At 50.8% G+C, this 23,550-nt stretch overlaps 1 protein-coding gene across 4 annotated transcripts in view; it reads right to left on the bottom strand.

Moving 5' to 3' along the window:
• Window positions 1-1,501: 1,501 nt before the first annotated feature.
• ARIH2 (ariadne RBR E3 ubiquitin protein ligase 2) overlaps window positions 1,502-23,550 on the bottom strand; it is a 46,905-nt gene continuing 24,856 nt past the window's right edge. For 2 of the 4 annotated variants that reach the window (XM_014538950.1, XM_014538948.1), the window contains 13 exons: window positions 18,015-18,082; window positions 15,060-15,123; window positions 13,115-13,331; window positions 11,113-11,234; window positions 10,025-10,134; window positions 8,629-8,746; window positions 7,717-7,767; window positions 7,607-7,628; window positions 5,123-5,274; window positions 4,414-4,557; window positions 3,760-3,828; window positions 2,106-2,189; window positions 1,502-1,912 (listed from right to left, as the gene is read on the bottom strand). In XM_014538950.1, coding sequence (XP_014394436.1) covers window positions 1,841-1,912; window positions 2,106-2,189; window positions 3,760-3,828; window positions 4,414-4,557; window positions 5,123-5,274; window positions 7,607-7,628; window positions 7,717-7,767; window positions 8,629-8,746; window positions 10,025-10,134; window positions 11,113-11,234; window positions 13,115-13,331; window positions 15,060-15,123; window positions 18,015-18,082 — 1,293 coding nt within the window. In that variant the 3' untranslated portion in view covers window positions 1,502-1,840. The remainder of the gene's footprint in view (window positions 1,913-2,105; window positions 2,190-3,759; window positions 3,829-4,413; window positions 4,558-5,122; window positions 5,275-7,606; window positions 7,629-7,716; window positions 7,768-8,628; window positions 8,747-10,024; window positions 10,135-11,112; window positions 11,235-13,114; window positions 13,332-15,059; window positions 15,124-18,014; window positions 18,083-23,550) is intronic. The other 2 variants (XM_014538951.1, XM_005865349.2) reach the window with 1 other exon arrangement.

Below are 23,550 nucleotides of genomic sequence, written 5' to 3'. Positions count from 1 at the left end.
CAGCTGGATCCAGGTGCGGGCACACGGTGGCTGTGCAGTCCACAACATGCAGGGCGCCCAGGGTGCGACCACGGCGAGAGCTGCAGCTCGGCTCCTGGGCCGCGCCGGTGACACAGCAAGACAGGAGGTAAGCAGGACCATCCACGTGCCAGCACAGCGTTCACACCCCACCAGGCCCCACACAGGCTCTCCTGGTTCTGGGAGCGCCCCGTCCAATCCTGGGCTCATTGGCTACACTAACTGTTCTCCCTCTCCAACCACAGTCCGCCCCTCGCAAGAGAGAACAGGAGCGGACAAAACCAAGCGGAGAGAAAGGGAACCGCGCCCAACTGTGTACCCGTGACCCCGAGAGCCAAGCTTCCTGTCTCCAAGAGTAATGCAGTTTACAACCATGGCAGCTGGGAAACCGCTGAGGTGGAAATGTTTGAATATCAAAGAATTTCCACCACAATATTTATACGTCTCCCGGGAGGTCAAGGAGGTCGAGCACAGAGCTCTGGCAGCCTCAGCGTGCAGGCACCACGCAGCCACAGAAACCCCGAGACCAGATTTAACTTTCTGGAGGCCCACAGGACCAGGCTGAGGACACCAGCGAACGAACCACCTGCTCCTTTGGGCTCAGCTGTGCAAGCCCTGGCCCTCTCCCTGGCCAGCCCCTCCTTCTACAGGAGCCGGGACCACAGACTAAGGGCTCTCCTGGTCTCAGACTCCCAGACCCTGGAGGTGGAGCCCTCTGACACCTGAAGTCAGGCGAGGGGAGAGCGCCCAAGCCCCAGAGCTGCGGACACTCCAGGTAACAGGAAAACCACCTGTGCAAACAGGGCCCGGAGCCGGGACGACCGGTGCCCTCGCAAGGGCCACGCTGCACTCCGACCCGAGGTTCGCCAGAGGAGCGGGCAGGACAGTGCCAGGGACGCTGCGTGAGCACTTGGTCAGTTACCACCTGAATACTGCCACAAAAGAAGGGGCCAGATTAAACAGTTATTCTGGGGAACAACTGTCTTTAGGATCTCTGTCTTTAGGGGGCAGACGGAAACACTGCTCCACTCCTGTCCCTGGTCTGGCGCCACAAGACCGCCATCCATGCTCTGCTGTGGGCTCCGGCCTCAGAAGCCAGACCCGGGTGAGCCTCACCTTCAAGAATCAAGATGAGCCCACAGGCAGCGCCCCCCAGGACGATCAGACGCCCGTGGCAAGCCCTGCCCGGTACGGTCTGCGCCCTGTAGGGTCCGGCAGGGCACCTGACCGAAGGTCTGCAGGAGCAGGCCCGTTGCACAGGCGAACCCAAGTCCCCGCCTGCCACCCATGCTCCTCTCTTGGGACCCCAAACACCAAGCGAATCGGGAAGCGGAGGCCACACTGGCCTACAGTGCACATTCAGAGGCCGGTGGTCAGGCAGCACGCTGCGTTCTAAGGACAATAGCTAGAGGGCGAACACTCCAATGCCAATTTATTTTTTTAAAAGGTTCTGTGTAATTCTATGGTTGGTTTCCTTTTTCTGTTTTTTTTTTTTGGTACATTTTTCCAACCTTTGAAAATCACATAAGTTGTAATGAGCTAATACTATTAATAGTCATTCAAAAAAACTTTCCCTCCCTCCCAACAACCGTCCAGGGGGAATTACAAATCCTGAAGAGGCCAATTCAACAGGGCCTCGACCGTAGGAGAAACAAAAAGAAAGATGAAACAGAACAGAAGTGGACTGAGGTGTGTGCCAGGGTCTCTCAGGAGTAGGCCTGGCTGCTGCCTGGGGTCGTGAGAGGCAGAGCCCGCAGCATGCAGAACAGCAGCCGGGCGAGCTCCAGCCACCTCTTCCTCCCTCGCGCTCGCCAAGGGCAGCCTAGGTGTCGTGGAAATCCTTCAACAGGGTGCGCCTCCGCTGCTCTGCTATGTGCATCTGGTTTTCTAAGTCCTGCACCAGGGAAGCAAAATCTGTGCTTGCACGGCCCAGCCCGTGAGAGCCACAGCCACGGCCACGGCCACCCTGACGGGCTCCAGGAGTCAAAAGCACAGCCCTCCCCGCCCTTCTCAGCAGCAGCTCCCAGCCCACAAGCAACCCTGTCCCCTCCCTGCAATGGCAGGTCCAAGGAGACAGCAGCACCTACCCCCCTGTCATAGCTGTCCGCGCGCTCCACTTTCCAGGACAGGTTTTCGATCTCAGCCTCCAGTTGAGCCTGCTGGTATTCAAACTGTATGGGCAGAGCAGGAGGGTCAGAAGGAGAGGGGCAGGGCCTGCAGACAGGGCAGACGCAGCACCTCAGGCTCGCACGAGCAGCAGACAACCCTGAAGCTGTCCTCAAGAGGGCAGTGCTAGTCCCTGTCCCCGGAGCCAGAACCCAATGAAAAGGCTACCTAGCCCTGGCCGGCGTGGCTCAGTGGATAGAGTGCTGGCCTGCAGACTGAAGAGTCCCAGATTCGATTCCATTCAAGGGCACAGGCCTGGGTTGTGGGCTTGATCCCCAGTGGGGGGTGTGCATGACCAACCAATGATTCTCATCACTGATGTTTCTCTCTCTCCCGCTCCCTTCCTCTCCAAAATCAATAAAAATATATTTTAAAAAAAGGGCTACCTAAGTACAGACAAATGGCAAGAGCACAGTCCTCCCACCCCAAAAAACAGGCAAGAATTTAAGCCACCGCAGATAATGCTCCCAGCATATAGGGAAACAAATGCTTTAGAAATCGATGAATGGATATTCACAGACACTGTATTCCCCGAATACTCTGTTTTCCTTCAGCCCTTCTGCAAATCAACTCTTAAAATAAATAGTTGAACCAGTTGCCTTAGTAATTGTACATCCAAGCTTTCTGCACAAAGATGTTCCTCAACGTCTTATTTATAATAGTGAAAAACAAACAATGCCCCAAATGATGGAATACCCATATAATGGAAACATTTATGCAACTTTAAAAAAATGGTATTAACCAGAACTGGCTGGTGTGGTTCAGTGGTTGAGCATTGATCTATGAACCAGGAGGTCACGATTTGATTCTCAGGGCACATGCCCGGGTTGTGGGCTTGCCCAGTGTGGTTAAAAAAATGGTATTAACCAGAACTGGCTGGTGTGGTTCAGTGGTTGAGCATTGATCTATGAACCAGGAGGTCACGATTTGATTCTCAGGGCACATGCCCGGGTTGTGGGCTTGATCCCCAGTGTGGGGCATGTGGGAGGCAGCCGATCCATGATTCTCTCTCATCATTGATGTTTCTATCTCTCTCTCCCCTCCTCTCTGAAATCAATAAAAATACCTTTTTTTAAAAAAAATGGTATTAACCAGCCTGGTAAATAATGACAGCTGCAACAATGAACTGCTGTAACAGTAAAATGCTCTATAAATAACATTAATTTCAAAAGGGAGAAAACACTGACATGTGGTCATGTCTTTCTGGTGGGACTACAGGTGCTATAAACGTCCTGCTTTTTAGCGTCTGGACAACAGGTGTGAATTCCTTTACAATGACTTGGGGAGCGGGAAGTTCACGGCTAAGAGAAAGGGTGAGACGAAGACCGATCTCCTCCCACAGCACGGGCACTGGCCTCTCAAGTGGCACAGACCCTCCGGCAGCTCCCTGGGCACGGCTGGCGCTCAGGGGCCATGACACAGAATGCCAGCTAGTGAGGAGATGGGGCTTACTCTGGAGATGCCTAGAAGAGAAATACCATTGGAAGATGGACTTTGTTTTAATGTGGGCCTCCCAATGCCCAGGGCACCTCTGGCGCTAGGAGGGCGGAGTGGAGAGGGGCCGCTTCGCCTTACCAGCTTCTTCCTGGGTCCAGACTCCATGTAGTACGCATACGGGTACGTGTACTGCAGGGTGTAGCGACACTGCAATGGGGAGAAGAGAGGGACCTGTGTCTCTGGTGCTAGCCCACATGCACCTCAGCGGCTCTTACAATTCTCTCCCCACCATGCACATTAGCCTGGCTCCACAGGTATGGGCCTGAAAGAAATGCGACCAAGCCAAATAAAGGATGAAGTGGGGACAACATGGAAAAAAGGAAACAAAAGTGGCCACAGAACACCCACAGTTCCTTTTCCAAACTGGGATTTATTTACCAGCAGCTGCCTCAATGGCTCTTCCCTCTTGAGTCGGACCTCAGAGTCCACACATCTATCTCAATAACTGTCCAAAGACAAGCTCTTATTTTCCTCTGAGTGACGCATGGATGGGACAAAAGAAGAAAAGGGCTCTAGTCTCCCCGCAGCTCCTTCCTGCAGGCAGAGCAGTGCTCCTCTTCTGGGATCCCCGGGACGTCCAGCAGAGACTGGGCCTCGGTGGGCACAGCACGGACGGCTCCCGTGAGCAGGAGTGTGCGGGCTGCACAGGGTGCTGACGCCCCAGCCCCCTCAGTGTCTCCCACCAGGAGGTCTGGGTCTAACAGGGGATCAGAAGAGGGAGGTGGCACAGACCTTGGCCAAGAGCTTGGCAGCGTTCTGCAGGTACTGCCAGTCGATCCATGTCCCCAGGTTGTTCATGACCCGCTCCTGGATCTTCTCGTGGATCCGCTGGTACGTCTGTGCCTCCAGCTGCAGGCTCTTGTTGTGGTTTTCCCACTGCGGGAGGAGGAGGAGGGAGCTGCAGGGGCCCGGGGACGGCAGAGCCCACACAGGAGTTCAGAATCGACACCCGGGCTGCAAGGGCCCAGCCACAGCCTCATCTCGCTCACGGGGACTGGGACCTTGAGGGCGACTGAGGGGGAGTGTCGAGAGCAACGGTCCCCCTGCCAGACCACTGTCCCCCTTTGGGGCAGTAGGGCTCCAGCCCTGAGGACCAGCAGGCACTCACTGGTCCACTGTGCTCGGCAACCAAACATGCCACGCTCTGTGGGCTGCCGAAGGGCCTCCCCGGGAGGAACTGCCCCCGCAATCTGACCACTCAGATGGCTCTGATGGCCCTACTGTCCTTCAGTCCAGCACCCACACAAGTCAGCACCACCTCCGTCCTTGTCGGCCACGGCCGCCCTGTGGAGCCCAAGAGCCACATCTATGGAGGCATCACGCAGGGCCACGCAGGAGCCCACCCGACCTCTGTGTGCACGCGGCTCTGGGCCCAGTCCCTGGGAGGCCCCCCAGCAGGCCAGCCGCAGAGCCCGCTCCGGGAGAGCTGAGGAGAGCCTACCCTCTCGAAGTAGAACAGGTACTTCTTGAGGGCCTCCCTGGCCTGTGCCTGCTGGCTCTGGTTGACGATGTCGGGGTTTTCCTTGTACCGGCTGCACTCGTAGTACTCGCTGCCGTGGGTCTTCCAATCCCCTAGGCACATCCAGCAGAAGTCTGCACAGAAGAGAGAGGCATCACACCCCCAGGCAAGCCCCAGGCCTCCAAAGGCAAAGCAGTGGGGACAGACAGATTGTGCTTTGTCACCTGATCAGAACTTCCCAAGGCTGCCTCCTTCCCGGAGGAATGTGGGCCTGTCTCCCCGAATCCCACTGTCCCCGTAGCCTGCCCTTGCCGATCTAAACAACAGTTCCTGCGCGTATATGCTTTGTGCCTTTTTAACCCGATGCAGGCAGGCGCTGACTGTACAAGATCACTGGTCTGATAAAGCACAGTACAGAGAACACAGTCAAGAATATCACCTATGTATGGGGCCAGGCAGGAGCAACACTATCACGGTCAAGTACGTAACTGTCTAACCACCATGCGGCACACTCGGGACGAACGTAAACTAATTGGAAAGTAAGGTTCTTAAAGCATAAAACACTGCCGGTCTGCTGTGTCCGCTCCACTGTGACAAACAAACTGGCAGGAACTTGTCCCACTGAGGCTCATTCACAGCGCACACAGCTGCCCACCTCCCACTCTTACATCTGTCCTAGGAAGACTCTGTCCCTGAAGCTGGGAATAAGGGCTTTTCCCTTTCTTCTTCTTCTTCTTTTTTTTTTTTTAAATATATTTTATTGATTTTGTACAGAGAGGAAGGGAGAGGGATAGAGAGGTAGAAACATCGATGAGAGAGAAACATCGATTCAGCTGCCTCTTGCACACTCCCTACTGGGGATGTGCCCACAACCAAGGTACATGCCCTTGACCGGAATCGAACCTGGGACCTTCAGTCCGCAGGCGGATGCTCTATCCACTGAGCCAAACCGGTCAGGGCACCCTTTCTTTTTTTTTTTTTAAATATATTTTATTGATTTTGTACAGAGAGGAAGGGAGAGGGATAGAGAGGTAGAAACATCGATGAGAGAGAAACATCGATTCAGCTGCCTCTTGCACACTCCCTACTGGGGATGTGCCCACAACCAAGGTACATGCCCTTGACCGGAATCGAACCTGGGACCTTCAGTCCGCAGGCGGATGCTCTATCCACTGAGCCAAACCGGTCAGGGCACCCTTTCTTTTTTTTTTTTTAAATATATTTTATTGATTTTGTACAGAGAGGAAGGGAGAGGGATAGAGAGGTAGAAACATCGATGAGAGAGAAACATCGATTCAGCTGCCTCTTGCACACTCCCTACTGGGGATGTGCCCACAACCAAGGTACATGCCCTTGACCGGAATCGAACCTGGGACCTTCAGTCCGCAGGCGGATGCTCTATCCACTGAGCCAAACCGGTCAGGGCACCCTTTCTTCTTTTTTAAAAAGCACATTTCTATAAAACCTACAGCTACTCAGCAGTACATGCTCAGAATTATGGCTCTGCTTCCGCAGGGAAAGCAAAGAGCGAAAACTAAACATCCCTTATGGACGCCGTACATCCCGACGACGACTGTGGTCCAGGAAAGAGGCCCACAGCGGGCGCTAGGGGCCCAGGACAGAGACCTGACAGCGGGGAGCCCTGTTTCCCAGGATCACTCCCAGGAGGTGGCTGGCTTCCCAAAAGGCGCTCCTGTAAAATTTAGGAAAGCTGAAGTCAAACCCGGAGACCAGAGGCCATCCACTCTCTTCCCTTGGTCGCCTTCATCGGACAGAGGCAGTATTGCTCTCCTCCACCAGCTGCGTTGTGCTTGCTGCTGTTTTAAATCCTGTCTGCCCTGCAGTCCCTGTTCCCTTCTCACCCTGTGCCACGTCCACTCTGATTACAGGGAGCTCCTGGGAAAACACAGGACGCGCACGCGACGGGCCCTCAGAAGAGGAACCGCAGCAGGTCCGCACCGTGTGGAGACCTACGTGCACACAGGTCCTCCTTGATCTGGCGGGAAGGAAAGCAAAACCAACAGGTCCTACCTAAGCTCCTCCTGAGAGAGGGGGAGGCCTGAAAGGCCAAGTCAAACCCCCGCTGGGGACGTTATGAACCTCACGGGACATCGATGATCTCACCACCTCCAGGAGCACCATCCGTCAGGCAGCACAGATAAGCCCGTGCTACTTACCTGCCTTGGCAAAAACAAAAAGAACACGTAACATCTTCTTCTTGGGAGCCTGAGGGTTCACGAGGGTCTAAGAGTCACCCCCAACTTGACTTCTGACTACATGTGGCGGCGGGATGGCAGTGGGATTACAGAGGGTCCAGAAGGTAGTGCATAAATATGATGATGTAAGTGATGCAGGCTGCCCTGTGTCCTGTCACAACACTACACAAGTGCGCCCGACACAAGCAATGGAGACCGTGCACAGGGAACAGCCTGTGCCCTGGGCCTGAACGCCAAGCCCGGGACTCACCGTGTTTACACTTGGAGCATTGCTGTCGGAGGGAAACAGAAGAGAGCGTGTTAAAGGCCCGCTGACCAAGGCTCTGTGTCACATAGGCAAAGGGCAGGGCTTCCGCTCACCATGTGATTGCAGCCTCCGTTCTTCTCGATGCAGATGTTGCACTTGGGACACTGAGGAGACAGAAGGGCGCCGTTAGGCTCACGCACCACCAGGCTGGGGCTAAGACAATTACACAGAGCTCCTGGCACCTGTGCCCAGTGACTCATGGTGCGAGCACTGCTGGGAGGAGCATCTCACTTAAATGTGCCGGGTCGCTGAGGCTGGAACAGCAATCCAAGGAAATGAGGTCAGCAAGTTTGACTCTGAAACACTCCAAGCACCAGCTGAGCCCCACTACGCCTGCCGCCACCCGTCCCTGCCAGGGGCCGCTCGCGTGCAGAGCAGCGGAGTCAGCGGAAAGCCTGCGCCGGCGAGGAGTGCGCTAGAGCGGGGCCGAGTCCTGGCAGCTTGCCCGGACTCCTGCTTCTGAAGAGGGTGAGGAAGCAGACTCTGAAGCAGCTCGCTCGCATCTGAGCGGCGCCAGCAGCCCCCGGACACGCTACGGAGACCGGCGGGCGCTGTGCCACGCAGCAGTCTGTCTCACCATGTCCTGGCCACAGCCGTGTCTGTGAGCGCGTGAACCTCGCGCCTGGGGTGCCGGGGCACCCGGGCTCCAGGGGCTGTGGCCATCTTTCCCCTGGGAAGGTGCAGAACAAGCACGCAGGCCTGGGCTTGCAGTGAGTCCTGCTGTGGATGAGGTGTGGCTGTCACACTCCTCCCTCCCGGGGATCTGAAAGCCGGGAGGCCTTCAACAAAGACCTCGTTTTTCCCTAATTAGTTCCGTAACTTCCCCAGGCATTTTAGCTTTGGACTCAAATAAACGCACCCACCAATGTACACTATGATAAACCGCTGCCACCGCTGCCAAGTCTGCACAAGGCCAGGCAGCACCGAGGAGGGCAGAGCCACGACAGGGAAGACACGCTCCTTACGTCTTTCGTGTGAGCACTAATGTAGTTGGCCGTCTCAGAGTCGTCTGCACACTTGGTGAGCCATTTCCGGATCGTGGCGCAGTCTGTGGGGGCGTGATACATCTGGCGACACTTGAAACTTAAAACCAGAAAAGAAAAACACTCAAATAATCGTTAGGTCAGGTTTTTAATTTTCCTTCTGTCCAAGCCAACAGATCCTGCTGAACAGCTTTTCAGAGGGAAAGTCACCTATCAAGGCCTTTCAGACCTTTACCTGCTTGAGGTTATACTGAAATATTGTGTCCACTTCTCTCCAGTCTCAGTCCTTCCAAGATATACTCTCAATAAACCCAAATGACAGTTTCTGTTCTCAGTATCTTGTGTGGTGTCCACCCTTCCTACAAGGATGTCGAGTACAGAATTCGCCTCTCAGCAGGCACGGTGAGGTGCTCTGAGGACGACACCTCAGCTCAGACACCAAGCTGGGCGAGACCCACTTCTGGGAGCTTTGGCTCACCTTCCAGCCACATGTGCACACAGGAGGCACAATGCCCGAGCTGTACAGGCTGCAGCGGCGCGATACCCCGACAGTGCAGGCAGCTCAGCCAGAGCACACGTTCCCCAGGCCGGGCCCCAGCCACCACAGCGTGAGGGACAGGACAGGCCGCAGGCGACGGCCCCACACGTGCCCCAGGAGAGTTCCCGTGCAGGACACGGAGGCGAGAGCAGCCACCTCAGGGGCTCTTACCACTGGCGAGCCACAGGCTCCCTCCACGACGTCTTAGAGGCAGGCCCACGTGCACACGCCACATTTCCCATGTAGTGTCCCTGAAGCCCCGCCCTCCGTGAGGCTCCCAGGGAGGTGGGATTAGGGGCACAGACCTGGACCTAAGTGATGACTCTTGCCAATACCCTGCACCTCAACTTCCTCACCCAACAAGGACGACAGCAGTGCTACCCACACACTGCAGGGAGCATGAAGGCACGTGGTCAGGACAGTGCCTAAACCTTCAGGACATTTCGAGATTCCCATCATATTTACTGAATGGAGTAAACCCCAAGGAGATGTAAACCACGTTTATGAATTACAGAGAAAGATGAAAATGAATTACAGAGAAAGTTGAATATGTAAATAGTAATATGTAAATTATCTGTGCAGGTAGATAAAATCTCTGGGTCACAAGTCTTAGTAGCATAAACCACAGCACATTCTCCAAGAATCTGTGCCACCCTTTTGTCTGCAGACTGAGCGTTAGCCAACATAACATGGAACACGAGGTGCCCTCCCAGAGCGGAGCTGCTCTCCTGGTTCAAAGGCCCCGTCTCGCCCAGCTCCCCTCCCCGCCCCCCGCCGCAGAGTGGTGCTCTGAAGAGGCAGCAGGAGCCCAGGCTGCTCAGCACCCACACCCACTCTTACCAGAAGACCTCGCTGCACCGACTGCACTGGACACGGCGAGCTCTGGGCTCTTGTACCTGGATGACCATGGGGCAGTCTGCACCGGGGCACAGCTGGAGCTGGTAATGACTCTGTGTGCACATCAAGGAGAAACATGAGGCCACCCCCAGTCGCTGCCTCCAAATTAGAACCCCCCCCCCCCGCCCCTGCCCGCCCCAGCACTCTAACACCTTCTGTTCTTCCAGCTGATGACTTACATGCAGGGGTATAGGAATTCACGGTGAATGTCGTGAAGGCCAGACATTAGGCAGATACTGAAGACCTCTGAATGTTTAGTTAAACTAGGTAGCAACTCACTACAATAGTCTAAAATTAGATTACAAAATGGAACACATAATTGTATCCTTGAGATGAAAATGCGAAGGGACCAGGGCTGGAAGGAACACAGCCTGATCCACTGTGCCTGGTTCTGAGAAGCTCAGCAGCCCTCAGGCATTGACTGAAGGCAGCAAACAGCACACGGAGCCAGGCCTTCTGTGTATCCTGCAGCTTGTGCATGAGAAGACCAGACTGTCAATCAACCAATAAGCTTAGGCATAAAAAAAATGAAACTATGTCACACGAAACCAGCGAGCATGAACTGGCAGCCCATAGAGGGCAAGGACTCTAAGACTGGCCATGCTGGAGTCATGGACAAGTTTTCCAACTGCACAAGAAGCAATTCCCCTTCTCTGGGCTGGATCACCCAGTGCCCCAAAAGGAACAGCAACTCCTGAGATATGCCTGACTAGTGCCGACACCGGGGCATGCCATGGCTTGTTGAAGCAAAGTGTGTAAGGTGACCGCTGTATAAGAGAAACCACGCTGAGAGAGGCACAACGATGGGGAGAAGGTGACACAGCGAGGCCGTAACAGACCTGGGATTCACACAACTGCCTGACTCCAGGGTCTACCATTCTAGTGGTTTCCTGACATTTTTAAAGCCATGGAACTCTTTCTTCAAATGCCAGCACCTAATGGCAGCCTTGTCTATAAAGCAACCCTAGTGAGCACCTGGTGGGAAATAGGCCCAGGAAAGCAGAGGGCACATCCACAGGGGCAGGTCATACCTCCACATAGTCCCTGAAGAGGTAGCGCCTGTATTTGTCTCTTAGTTCTTCGTTGGGCAATAATGGAAATACAAAGTCCTCTGGTGTTCGAAGTGGGCAGTCCTGAGCCATGCAAGAGACTCCTGTTGAACAAAGACCAGCTGATTGACAACTATTGTAGGAATCACCACTTGTCTATATATATAAAACCCTAATATGCAAATAGACTGAACGTAGGAACAACTAAACCACCAGTCGCTATGACGTGCGCTGACCACCTGGGGCACATGTGGAACATGGTGGGTGTCGGCCGCGGCGGGATGGTGGAGCAGGTGAGCGGGGGCGCCAGACCAAGGTGGGGCACCAGTCGCTGTCATTGGGGCGAGCCTCTGGTGGTTACTGAAAATTCTTTGCTCCTGTGTGCCGCGCTCCCGCCTGGCGCTGGCCCTGATAGCTCGGCACTGTCAGCGGGGGCGCCGGTCGCTGTCATTGGGGCGAGCCTCTGGTGGTTACTGAAAATTCTTTGATCCCACGTGCTACAGTCCTGCCCAACGCTCGCACCTGCTGCCGGTGCCGGAGCCGCCACTTGCACCCACTGCTGGTGCTGGCCCCGCTTATACCCCCAGCCGGCGCCGGTCGTGATCGTTCAGTGCTGTCAGCGGGTGCGAGCAGCGGCTGCTGGCCCTGATCACCCCTGAGGGCTTCTCCACCTCCCCCTGCCCCTGAGAGGCGATGGGGGCAGCAGCTGTTGCTAGCACCTGCTGACAGTGCTGTCCCCAATTGCTCCATGCCATCAGTGGGTGCGAGCGGGGTTGGCACTGTCAGCGCATGGGAGCGGGGCTGCCAGTAGACAGGGGACCGGGGGCCACGGCGGGTGGGCCGAGACCCGCCCCTGTGCCCACTGCAGCCTCTCGGCCCACAGTTCCTTTCAAGGTGCACGAATCTGTGCACTGGGCCCCTAATAATAATATATTTGCCCACTGAGTTCAACCACAAATTCAGTTCCACATAGGAAACCCTTGAAGCAACAGAACATACTCAAAGAAAGAAACTGATATATTTGCACAGTGATGTAACTAAAATATTATTCCAAATTACATATACATCACAAATGGCACGATTACAATTTTCGTTTAAAAAACCCTATATGGTTCCTAACAACTGAGTTTTGTAATGTTTAATATTATGTACAAGTGCTTATCACCAACACGAGGCTTTGCAGACACAATTAATGGGATGCCAATTTTGTTTCAATATCATCAGGTTATAGTATAACAAATACTCCTGTCACCAACCACCCATGCACGCTGTGCTGTTACCTAAATAGCAGCGAGCCCTCTGGATGCCTGAGCTGTGGCTGCCACTGGGGAATCAAGAGGGCAGCGGGCCGCTTAAGGGACAGTGCTCCCAGAAGCGCTCCCAAGAGGGCGGCTGGCCGCTTAAGGGACAGTGCTTCCAGAAGCGCTCCCAAGAGGGCGGCTGGCCGCTTAAGGGACAGTGCTCCCAGAAGCGCTCCCAAGAGGGCGGCTGGCAGCTTAAGGGAGAGCGCTTCCAGAAGCGCTCCCGAGAGGGCGGCTGGCCGCTTAAGGGACAGTGCTCCCAGAAGCGCTCCCAAGAGGCGGCCGTGCACTCACACCGACGTTGAACATGACCAAACAACAGCCTTACTTGTCCCATGTTGCTCAGGACGGGAACACTATGCCACTGTTCAGACGGATGTGTCTGGAAAGCAATGGTTCTGACAGTAACGTCAGTCATCAGTCAGGCTTAAAAGAAGATACACAGTCGCCTGACCGGCGTGGCTCAGTGGTTGAGGCACGAACCAGGAGGTCACAGTTCGATTCCCAGTCAGAGCACATGCCTGGGTTGCAGGCTCAATCCCCAGTAGGGGGCGTGCAGGAGGCAGCTGATGGATGATTCTCTCTCATCACTGATGTTTCTCTCTCTCTCTCCCTCTCCCTTCCTCTCTGAAATCAATAAAAACATTCTGTTTTAAAAAAAGATACACAGTTGACCTGAGTACCTGAAAGGGCCGAGTCAGAGATAAACAGTTGAGGCCAGTCTTGTAGAAGCTCTAGAGCAGACTCACCCACACCCACGCCGTCTCTGACAAGCACCGAGCAGTGCTGCTCCCAGCAGCTGCGGCAAAACTGGTGCTGACAGGCCAGAGAGAGGAGGTGCTCCTTCCGCACGAACTGCATGCACACCGCGCAGTGGTGAGGGGGGTGGGCTGCGGGGACCTGGAGAGAGGCAAAGGCGTGTGAGTCCAAGAGGAACCTGCCTTCAGTTCCCGGGGCCACAGGGTGCTGTGTCGCTAGGTGAGGGGAGGCAATCCTGACCCTGCAGCACGGGTCAGAGCTCAGCTGCAATGTGTGGGCTCTGGGAGTCCAAGAGCTCGGAGCAGCAAGCACCCCAGGAAGGCTTCCTGAGGGAGGCAGCACATGAGCTGGGCTTGGAGCACCACTAGGACTCAGTGAAGCAGAGACGGTCAGAATGACCGCTGGCAGCAGTCTAATGACGCCAGGCTGAAAAGCTCAGGGTTTCAGAGCTGTCAAGGCCCTCAGAGGTCATTCAATCCACCTCTTTTAACGGCTACGGGGTTTCTTTTGTGAAGTGCCCCGTTCAGCAGAGCCCAGCGCTGCCCCTCAGCGAGTGCTACAAGCCCAGTCACCAAGGCTCTGAGGTTGCGTACAGCTCCTCATGGCCGCGCTGCAGCTCTGCTTATCAGACGGTCGGCTTGTTTCCTAGGTCGGCATGCCCCAAATACAAACGTTATTGCTTCTTCCAAGTTACAACTCATCCGTCACACAGGGAAGAGATGTCACATGCAATTAATTTACAAGGATGAAGAAGACTCCTACTTGGCAAGAAACTCTTCTAGGAGGTGGGCAAACAGCTCTAAAGCTGGGTTCCAGGATCGATGCATGCGACACAAACTGGCAGACACAGACAATCTGGGGTCCCGTGGCCAAAACTACAACCCACGGAAAAGCCACTACGAGCTTATCTTAGGTTCCTGTTAGTTCCCTGGAAATACAAAGCACGATTTGAGAAAAAGGACTGTGTTCCCATGCTGATCCAGTCTGTGCCTGGCCGTTTTCTAAGTAAGAGGCTGCAGAAGTTATGTGGTGATCTGAGCTCCAACTCTCTCTCCTAAGGGCTCTTTCAACACGGCCCTCATTCATTTGACACGTTTGCTGAACTTGTAGACTCACAGGAAATGGCTAGGTACTGCAGGATGTAGGATACGGTTTCTATCCTCAGAGCACTTACAGTGAGGTAGGGGGAAAGATGACTGAATCACTACCACATACACGTGAAGGTTTAAAGATATAAGCAGAGGGTTTTGCAGTGAGTGATCACAGGAGACAGGCTTTGTGAGAGACAGCTTGGATTTGGGTCTTTGTAGACTCACAGGAAATGGCTAGGTACTGCAGGATGTAGGATACGGTTTCTATCCTCAGAGCACTTACAGTGAGGTAGGGGGAAAGATGACTGAATCACTACCACATACACGTGAAGGTTTAAAGATATAAGCAGAGGGTTTTGCAGTGAGTGATCACAGGAGACAGGCTTTGTGAGAGACAGCTTGGATTTGGGTTTCATTCCCACAAAGTGAGTTTCATTCCCACAAAGATGGGGACAGGGTCTGAGCATTCCAGGCCAGGGAGGGCACGCAGAGGCAGAGGCGTGCGGTGAGCTGGAAGCCCCGGCCCCAGGGGAATGGAGTGCAGGCTGTGTAAGTGCAGAGATGAGAGTGGCTGGGGAGGCCCCTGCAGCGGCAATGCTTTACTCCTCATCTACGAGGAAACTGTTCACACTGGAACGGAAAGGGAGATGGGAGCCCAGGCGGGAAGCAATGTGGAGGCCTGTGACACTATGAACCCAGCAGGAGGCTCTCAGTCGCCCCATGAGCCACAGCGAGGCCCCGTGCACGGGGAGGTCTTCCTCAAGTAGGACACACTCACATGTTTCGATGGACTGGGCTGAACTCGAGCCTCAACAAGCAGCTGAGCAGAGTTAGACTTGTATCTACAAAACAGAAGGCAGAAGTGAAGGGAATCAGAAACTGAAGGCAAACATGTTTACCTCTGAATAAAAACCAACACGTGTTGCAGTTGCACTAAAATGTCTTTGTCTCTAATTACCACCTCACAGAACCAAGCTTCCTTTTGCCTTCGTGCAAATACTTTTTCAATTTTTTTTGAGCTCTCAATTGTATGAGAATAATAACCCTGCCTCCAAGGCACTGAACTGTAAGAAAAATACTCATGAAGGATCGTTTCTGGTTTAAATTCCGTTCTGGAAATAAAGGTAAAAATCTCTTTATTGACATCAGAATAGGGAAGGAGATCTTGAGACAAAGAAAATGCACAGCATAAAGGAAAACTGAAAAATTCTGTGACATTTAAGAACTTTGGTTCATCAGGAGGAACCATCAAGTAAAAAGCCGAGATATAAACTGGAAGATCATTCAATGCCTATCCTGGCAAAGGACTGATATTCAGAATAAAAAAACCGCCGAAACCGGTTTGGCTCAGTGGATAGAGCGTCGGCCTGCGGACTGAAAGGTCCCGGGTTCGATTCTGGACAAGGGCATGTACCTGGGTTGCGGGCACATCCCCAGTAGGAGATGTGCAGGAGGCAGCTGATCGATGTTTCTCTCTCATCGATGTTTCTAACTCTCTATCTCTCTCCCTTCCTCTCTGTAAAAAAATCAATAAAATATATTTAAAAAATAAATAAATAAAAAAATAAAAATAAAAATAAAAAAACCAAAAACTCCTGAAAGTCCACCTGTCCTCGGTGTCTTGGTAATGTGTCTCAATGAGCCTGGGCTTTGTGTAGCACTTTTATTGCCACATGATAATTGTTCTTATTTCTAAATGTAGTTATGCCAAACCTCATTCCAGATACAAGATACAAAAGACAAAATAACAATAAAAATGGGCAAAGAGAGAACAGGCATTTCACAGAAGAGGAAGCACAAATGACCATTAAACATAAGAAAAGATGCTCAACCTCCTTAACAATCAGGAAAATTGAAATTAAAACAATTAGATGCCATGTACACCCACCAGATTGTAAAACGTTAAACGTGGCAGTATCAGGAACTCCTCTATCACTGTGGGCATGTAACACGGTAGGATCACTTGGGAAACATAGTGGCATTGATTAGTAAAGTTTTAGAAACACACACCCAATAGACCAGTAACTCACTCCTGTTCTGAACCCTACAAAAATCATGTTATACTGGAAGTTACGGACAAGTTTTCAAAGCTGCATTACTTTTAACAGGAAAAAAACCCCAACCAAACACAGAAACAACCCTCACCAATGGTTTTCTGAAAGGATTCATAGGATGTCATAAAATGCAACCTTGTTTGTAATTTTAAAACTTAAAAACACTTACAGCGTGATTATATGTCTGTAGAGTTCTAAAAACATACTAAACTAAAATACACATAATTTAAGAAAAAATAAGAAAATGATCAATACCAAACTGAAGATTCGAGTGCCTGGAGTGGAAGGAAGGGGTGTGGCCAGGCAGGCATGGCCGCCGAGGCCTCCCTCCCAGTGAAGGCCAGAGGGTTTCTCACTTCGGTGAGCACTCAGAAGAGTATTTGCTTTATTCTCCTCTAATGCCTACACACAGCACATACGCATGTGCGTGCGCACACATTCACACACACAAATTTCCGAAAAAGCACTATTTTATCATAAAAATTTAATCCCTTCTGGAGTGAGGTATGGCATAAATACATTTAGAAATAAGAACAATCATCATGTGGCAATAAAAGTGCTACCCAAAGCCCAGGAAAACACATTACCAAGACACAGGAACCTGAGCAGGGAAGGTCATGTCTCAGACATGTGTGGTCCTTACCCACCTTCCCATTTTCACTCCTACTCCTCACGCTGGAATTGTTGCTGTCTTTAGCCACCCACCTCTCCATCCCAAATGACGCTCAGCAGTGTGGACAGTGAGAGGCCCATGGAACCCATGTGGTCCCGGAGTCGGGCAGTGACAGGGTGCAGACCTGGCAGCTCATCGGGCCTCTCGCTGAGCCTGCTCTGGCGTGAGCAGTGAGAGTGCAGTGAGTGAATGAGCGCTCGGCTGGTGTGGCCACCCAGCTGCCCAGCCTGAGGAAGGAAAGGCATGACCTTGCTCTGCATTTACAGGGGGTCGCACCGCGGGAGAACTGCTCGGGTGTGGAAGGGCAGGGCCTAAAGACACTTTATCTCTAGGACTCTGGATGCTGCTGCTGCTGATTGAAGGTAGAGCTGGGGGCATCTGCCAAACCCCCTACAATTCACAGAACAGCCTCCCCACAACGAAGAGTTATGTAGCCCAAATGTCAATAGTGCTGAGGATAGAGACCCTGAGCTAGACAGAAGCCCTGGCCTCTAAGGGGGTTGGGGGGTGTCTAGGAAATGTCTCCAGGGGACCAGGGGGGAGAAACCCCTCCTCCTCACAACTTCCAGTGTCTTGAGACTCCAAATCTGGAGGTGGGTGGTAAATTGACCAATTACCTTTGCTCAAGCTAATATGTGATATGCGATGGTGCATTCCTAACTTGATGTATCCAAAAGAAATAACCAGAGATGTTGGCAAGTGTTATCTAGAAGGGCACTGACTACAAATTAATTAACAAGGCACACAAAATCTGAACGTCATTGTCCAACAACAGGGGTTTGAACAAAGTATGAAACATCTGTATGATCAGATACTGTGCCAGCAAATTAACCAGAAAGATATATGGGAAAATGTTCAACATATATTGAGAGAAAAAATACATACAATATGATCCAGTGTTTTTAAAATATAAGGATATACTCCAAAATGCAAATAATACCACTGGGTGGGCGGGCAGAGAGAGCAGCTATGGGTGATGCCACCTCTCCTCCCCCGAACAGCTTACCTGTCCAATATCTCTGCAACTTGCCAGTGGAAATTAACTAATATAAGTTTAGCAACTGAATGAGACACCTAGAAAGAAGAAAGAAAAAGTCAAATGATGGCTGTCGTTTCGTTCCAAGAGCGCCACACTTTGAGAAGCGCACACATCCTGTCTACAGCAGGCACAGGCTGGATTTTAAATTCTTCTTCTTGGGGCTCTGCTTTGTCTTTTCAGTTCAGACTCTTATGATCCCAGTGATCTCCTGGATCTCTTTAATTTTTCTATCTTTGTTTTCATTAATGATCCTAAGAAATTAGTTTAAATTGCAACTTAAGCCAAACCACCCTGTATACAGTAAATAACTCTTCAGCATCCAATTTAAGCAAAACAGCGCTGGGCTCCCTAACATGATGCGTGTTCCCTCCAGCTGCGGTAGGAGGCCACACCTGGGAAGTGCACCTCTTGATACACCTGTTACCTGCAGAAAATCTCCAGGCTTGGAATTCTCGTATAAACCCAGCAAAACAAAACAAAACAAAACAAACGCAAAATGCCATTTGAAATCTCCAAGTGCCTGGCAGCCAGCGAGCCCGAATTGCAAAGACAATTTAGAAGTCTGTGGCAGGAGCCTGCACTCCTTTAACGCAGTGCTTGTGGCCACCACAGGGCCCCAGAAGGGGCTTTGAGCTAGCTCCTCTACTTCAGTGAATTTTTCTGAGGAAATGATAGGGTCTATGTGAACCCTAGTGTTTTTATAGGAGTAAAAAAATAAAAATGATCTAAATGCCTAACAAAAAGGAAATGTGTGACAGATTGACGCAATGGACTACTATGTAGTCATTGGAAAGGATGCTGCAGAAGTAAGTGTGTTGACATGGAAAGTTCACTTTTTCTTTTTATTGATTTCATCGAGGAAAGGAGAGAGAAATATCAATGATGAGAGAGAATCAGATAGGCTGCCTCCTGCACGCCCCCTACCTGGGATAGAGCCGGCAACCCCAATTGTGATCTCCCTGTTCATAGGTCAATGCTCAACCACAGAGCCACATCAACTGAGCAAGAAGTTCACATTTTAATATTATGCTAAAGAAGCCAGTAGTAAGAGAGCATGTATGTTATAATGTATGTTACAGCCACCATATCTTGTTATTTGGGGAAGTTATAAGCTAGTTATAAAACAGGCCACCTTGAGTGTCAGGACGGGGGAGGTGGGGGGCACAGAAGGTGAAGATGTGTCTGGATGCCTGGGGCAGGCTTTCTAGAGAGAACACTGCACAGCATGGCCGTCTACTGGATCCAGGAGGGAGGAGGAGCACACTCGGGCTAAGGAGCCAGGAGGACACTGGCCTCTAAGGGTGGGGTCTAGGAAATGTCTCCAGGGGACCAGGGGGTTGAAACCCCTCCTCCTCACAACTTCCAGTGTCTTGAGACACTGGCGTTCCGCTCCCTGGACGGTTGAAAAGAGGATCCGAGGATCTGTAAGGCAGAGCTCAAGCCACTCCTGGAAGAAGACAGGTGCACCCGACCCACAGTGGCACGTTCCAGTGCGAAATCCGTGGCAAAGGCTGTGCAGCGAGGGACGGCCTGCCCGTCCTAAAGCCCAGGCACGTCTGGAGAAAACCAAGGACTCAGGGCAGCTTGCTTCACGAAGGGGAGGGGACCTCACCTCCCTCCCACGCAAGACAAGAGGCCTCGGACCCACGCATGCTGCTGTAGTATTTACTTGTTGAGGCCCATGGGGACTTTAGGTCTAGGACTCCTGAACTATAGTTGACTAGTGGACATCTCTTCGAACTGTGGCCATAACCAAACTATCCCTCCACAACAGACCACTATCACGAAATGAAAACACACAAAACATTTGGTTTAAACTTTAATGACTGTTTGAATGTAGCTTTTAGCTACAAAATTTGGTGGGGTTTTTTGTTTTTTGGTTAACCATCATCCGAGGATATTTTTCCATTGGTTTTTAGAGAGAATGGAAGAGAGGAGAGAGGGAGAGGGAGAGAGGGGGAGGGGGGGAGAGAGAGGGAGAGAGAGGGAGAGAGAGAGAGAGAGAGAGAGAGAGAGAAACATCAATGTGAGAGAGACACATCAATTGATGCCTCCTGCCCACGCCCCAACCAGGGCCGGGGATTGAGCCTACAATTGTGGTACATGCCCTTCAGATGGAATTGAACCCAGGACCCTTCAGTCTGCGAGCTGATGCTCTAGCCACTGAGCCAACTAGCTGGGCTACAGATCTTTTCTAAAAGCCAGAGAGTGATACTGTTCAGGACGAGGTCCTCGCTGGAACTCCTAAGGATCTTCCATTTCTTACCCAAGGGGCTCTGCTCTGTCAGTCTATACCACTGCTTTTAGTTCTGAATTCTAAACGTCTGGCCATGCCATGGCTACTGGGTCCTGTAAAAGGCAATGAACTACGCAGGAAGCCAAGAGGATTCCTGGCCATGTCTGGCAGCCACCTCCCCTTTAGGTGCAGCCTTTAAGGTGAGAGCCGGGGTCGGCTGCCTCACGGATCCACAGAACCGGAACTGGTCTGGTCAGTGTGGCCACTCAATACTTCCTGATCACTCAGTTACATCATATCTTTAATCTATGTATTTTCAAAATGTCATTTCCTGACCTTCCTGAAGAAACGGAATTTTAACTATACTTAGATGAGCCCTTGACCTCAACAGCACTAACAGCAGCAGAGCCTCAGAATCCACACCACGTGCAGCCCAGCTCTGGGAAACAAGGCGGCCCCGCTGACAGGGATGGCGGGAAGCCCATTAATGACGGACTCAGAGGACCTCAGAGCCGAATTCTGGTTGCGATCAGGTCATGTGACGAAAGGATGCATCTAGCACTGGATAAAACTGACAGTGGAGTGATGTGAATCTATTCTTCCAGTGCCAACAGCCAAAGAATACACCCATATAAGCAAGATAGTAGGCGCACACGCGTCCATACTTCCCACCAGCCACTCCTGTGGTTCATACATCATAGGTGGGTGTGTGGGAACGACTCACTGTAATGTCCACTGTATATCACAGAAACCTGAAGGAATTCTGAGACTGTTACTTTAAGCAAAATGCAGTGTGACTGTACCTTGCCCAGGAATAAACACCAGAGAAGTCAGCTCCCAAAAGACTCTGAGCACAAGCAGCCCAGGCAGGAGGAGAGGCACCTAGAATATTTACGCTAAGGCAGTCTCTGCAGCGAAGCTGCCCCTCCCTGAGTTGGGTCACAAGAGAGAGAGCTGACTACACAGCCACGAGTTCCAGGGGCAGTGACTTCAGGTGTAACATGGGGGCAGAAGGGAGGGTAGTTAAGTCATCTTCAGCAGGTGGGCCAGGACAAACACTGTGATTGACATTTAAACCTTAAAGATAAAAATCTGTCTTTTTCAGAAGTCCTGAGCATTCATCCCATTAGCAGTGGTTCTCAACCTTCTGGCCCTTTAAATACAGCTCCTCATGTTGTGATCCAACCATAAAATTATATTCATTGCTACTTTATAACTGTAATGTTGCTACTGTTATGAATCGTAATGTAAATATCTGATATGCAGGATGGTCTTAGGTGACCCCCAAAGGGGTCGCGACCCACAGGTTGAGAACCGCTGCCTTACTGTGAATCTCTGAGTCAACAGCTGGCGGAGGCTTCCACCTCCTGTTGTGTGTTTCATTGTGGAAACAAAGAATCCGTCAGCCAGATCAAGATGAACTCTTGCTGATCTGTTTTGATCAAAAAACTAACCACTGTTAGTAGTCAGGGTTATATACAGTGACCCTTGAACTACACGGGTTTGAGCTGCACGGGTCCACTTACATACGGGGTTTTCAATCGACCTGTCCAGTTCAAACCAGTGTAGTTACACTGATTTGTGACTGTGCCCCTAACCCCTTGTACAAGGGTCAACTGTATCATCTAGGACTTACAATGAGAAGGTCAAACCTTTCCAAAAAAGAAAACGGGCCCACGATAGTAACTCAAAGCCAAAACGACGAATGACTTAGGAAGGAATACAGATGACCATGTCATATTCAAGCTAAATGTGCAGTTCTATTAGATCAACATGTAATAAGATTACAAGTCTTATCTGAGTTCTTGTTCTACTCCTGGAGACACTAATTGAAGAAAAGACAGAAACGAAGCACTAGGAAGTTTCTTATATAAAAATGTGTCCTCCCAAGGTATTTACTCACAGGTTAATCCCAGCCCTTTTAACACAAAGAGATAGAATAGAGTCCACCATTCTCTCCATCTCCGAGACCAAAGGGGGTCCCTTTTCTCAATGGGATTGGGACCCCCTGGAATCTCACTGCAAACCCTAATCTGGTGAGACCTGTCTTTGACAGCCACTTTGAACTTTAGTACACTTATAATAAATTTATTTTTTTAAATATATTTTTATTGATTTTTTACAGAGAGGAAGGGAGAGGGATAGAGAGTTAGAAACATCGATCAACTGCCTCCTGCACACCCCCCACTGGGGATGTGCCCGCAACCAAGGTACATGCCCTTGACCGGAATCGAACCTGGGACCCTTCAGTCCGCAGGCCGACACTCTATCCACTGAGCCAAACTGGTTAGGGCTATAATAAATTTAAAACAAAGACAATCTATACCCCCCCCCCAAAAAAAAATGTTAAACTACATACAAGAAGCAACCAATGAAAGCATAAAGTGGAATAACAAATCAATGTTTCTCTCTCTTAAATAAATCAATACATTGTACTTAAAAAGTGAAAATTTGACAGTCTAAAAGTTGATTATTTAAAAAGTTCAACAAAGTTGATACAAACTTTAGTTAGAACTTAAGAATACAAGTTACCAAAACAGGGATGAAAGAGGGATTACCCTAAACATCTTACAGATATTACAAGAAAAATAAGGTAATATTTTGAATAATCTAATTATAATAAATTTGGTATCTTAGATGATACTGACAAATTCCCTGAAAAATACTTATCAAAACTGACACGAAATTAAAAAGAAAAACTGAACAGCTCTGTGTCTATGAAAGACATTGAATTCATGATAAAAAAAAATGTTTCTCAGAAAATTCCAGGCCCAGAAGTTTTTACTAGTGAAATCTATCAACAATAATCTTACACAAACACTTTTGGAATCTACAGGAGGAAGAAATACTACTTTCAAAGTCATTTTATGAGGCTAACATAACCCTGATACAAAATATGACAAAAATAACAAAAAGCAAGAAAAAAAGAAAATTACAGACCAGTATCTCCTATGAATATAACCACAAAAAACAACCCAAATGTTTTAGTAAATTAAATCCAGCCAATTTAGAAAAAGGACAATGTATCATAACCAAGTGAGGTTTATCCCAGGAATGGAAGGCTGGTTTAATATTTGAAAACACTTTTTTAAAAAAAAATATATTCTATTGATTTCTCACAGAGAGGAAGGGAGAGGGATAGAGAATTAGAAACATCGATGAGAGAACATCGACCAGCAGCTGCCTCCTGCACACCTCCCACCGGGGATGTGCCCGCAACCAAGGTACATGCCCTTGACCGGAATCGAACCTGGGACCCTTCAGTCC

The sequence above is a fragment of the Myotis brandtii genome, unplaced genomic scaffold (genome assembly GCF_000412655.1).
Source record: "Myotis brandtii unplaced genomic scaffold, ASM41265v1 scaffold207, whole genome shotgun sequence".
Lineage (NCBI taxonomy): Eukaryota > Metazoa > Chordata > Mammalia > Chiroptera > Vespertilionidae > Myotis > Myotis brandtii.
This window is presented reverse-complemented; position numbering and strand designations above follow the sequence as displayed.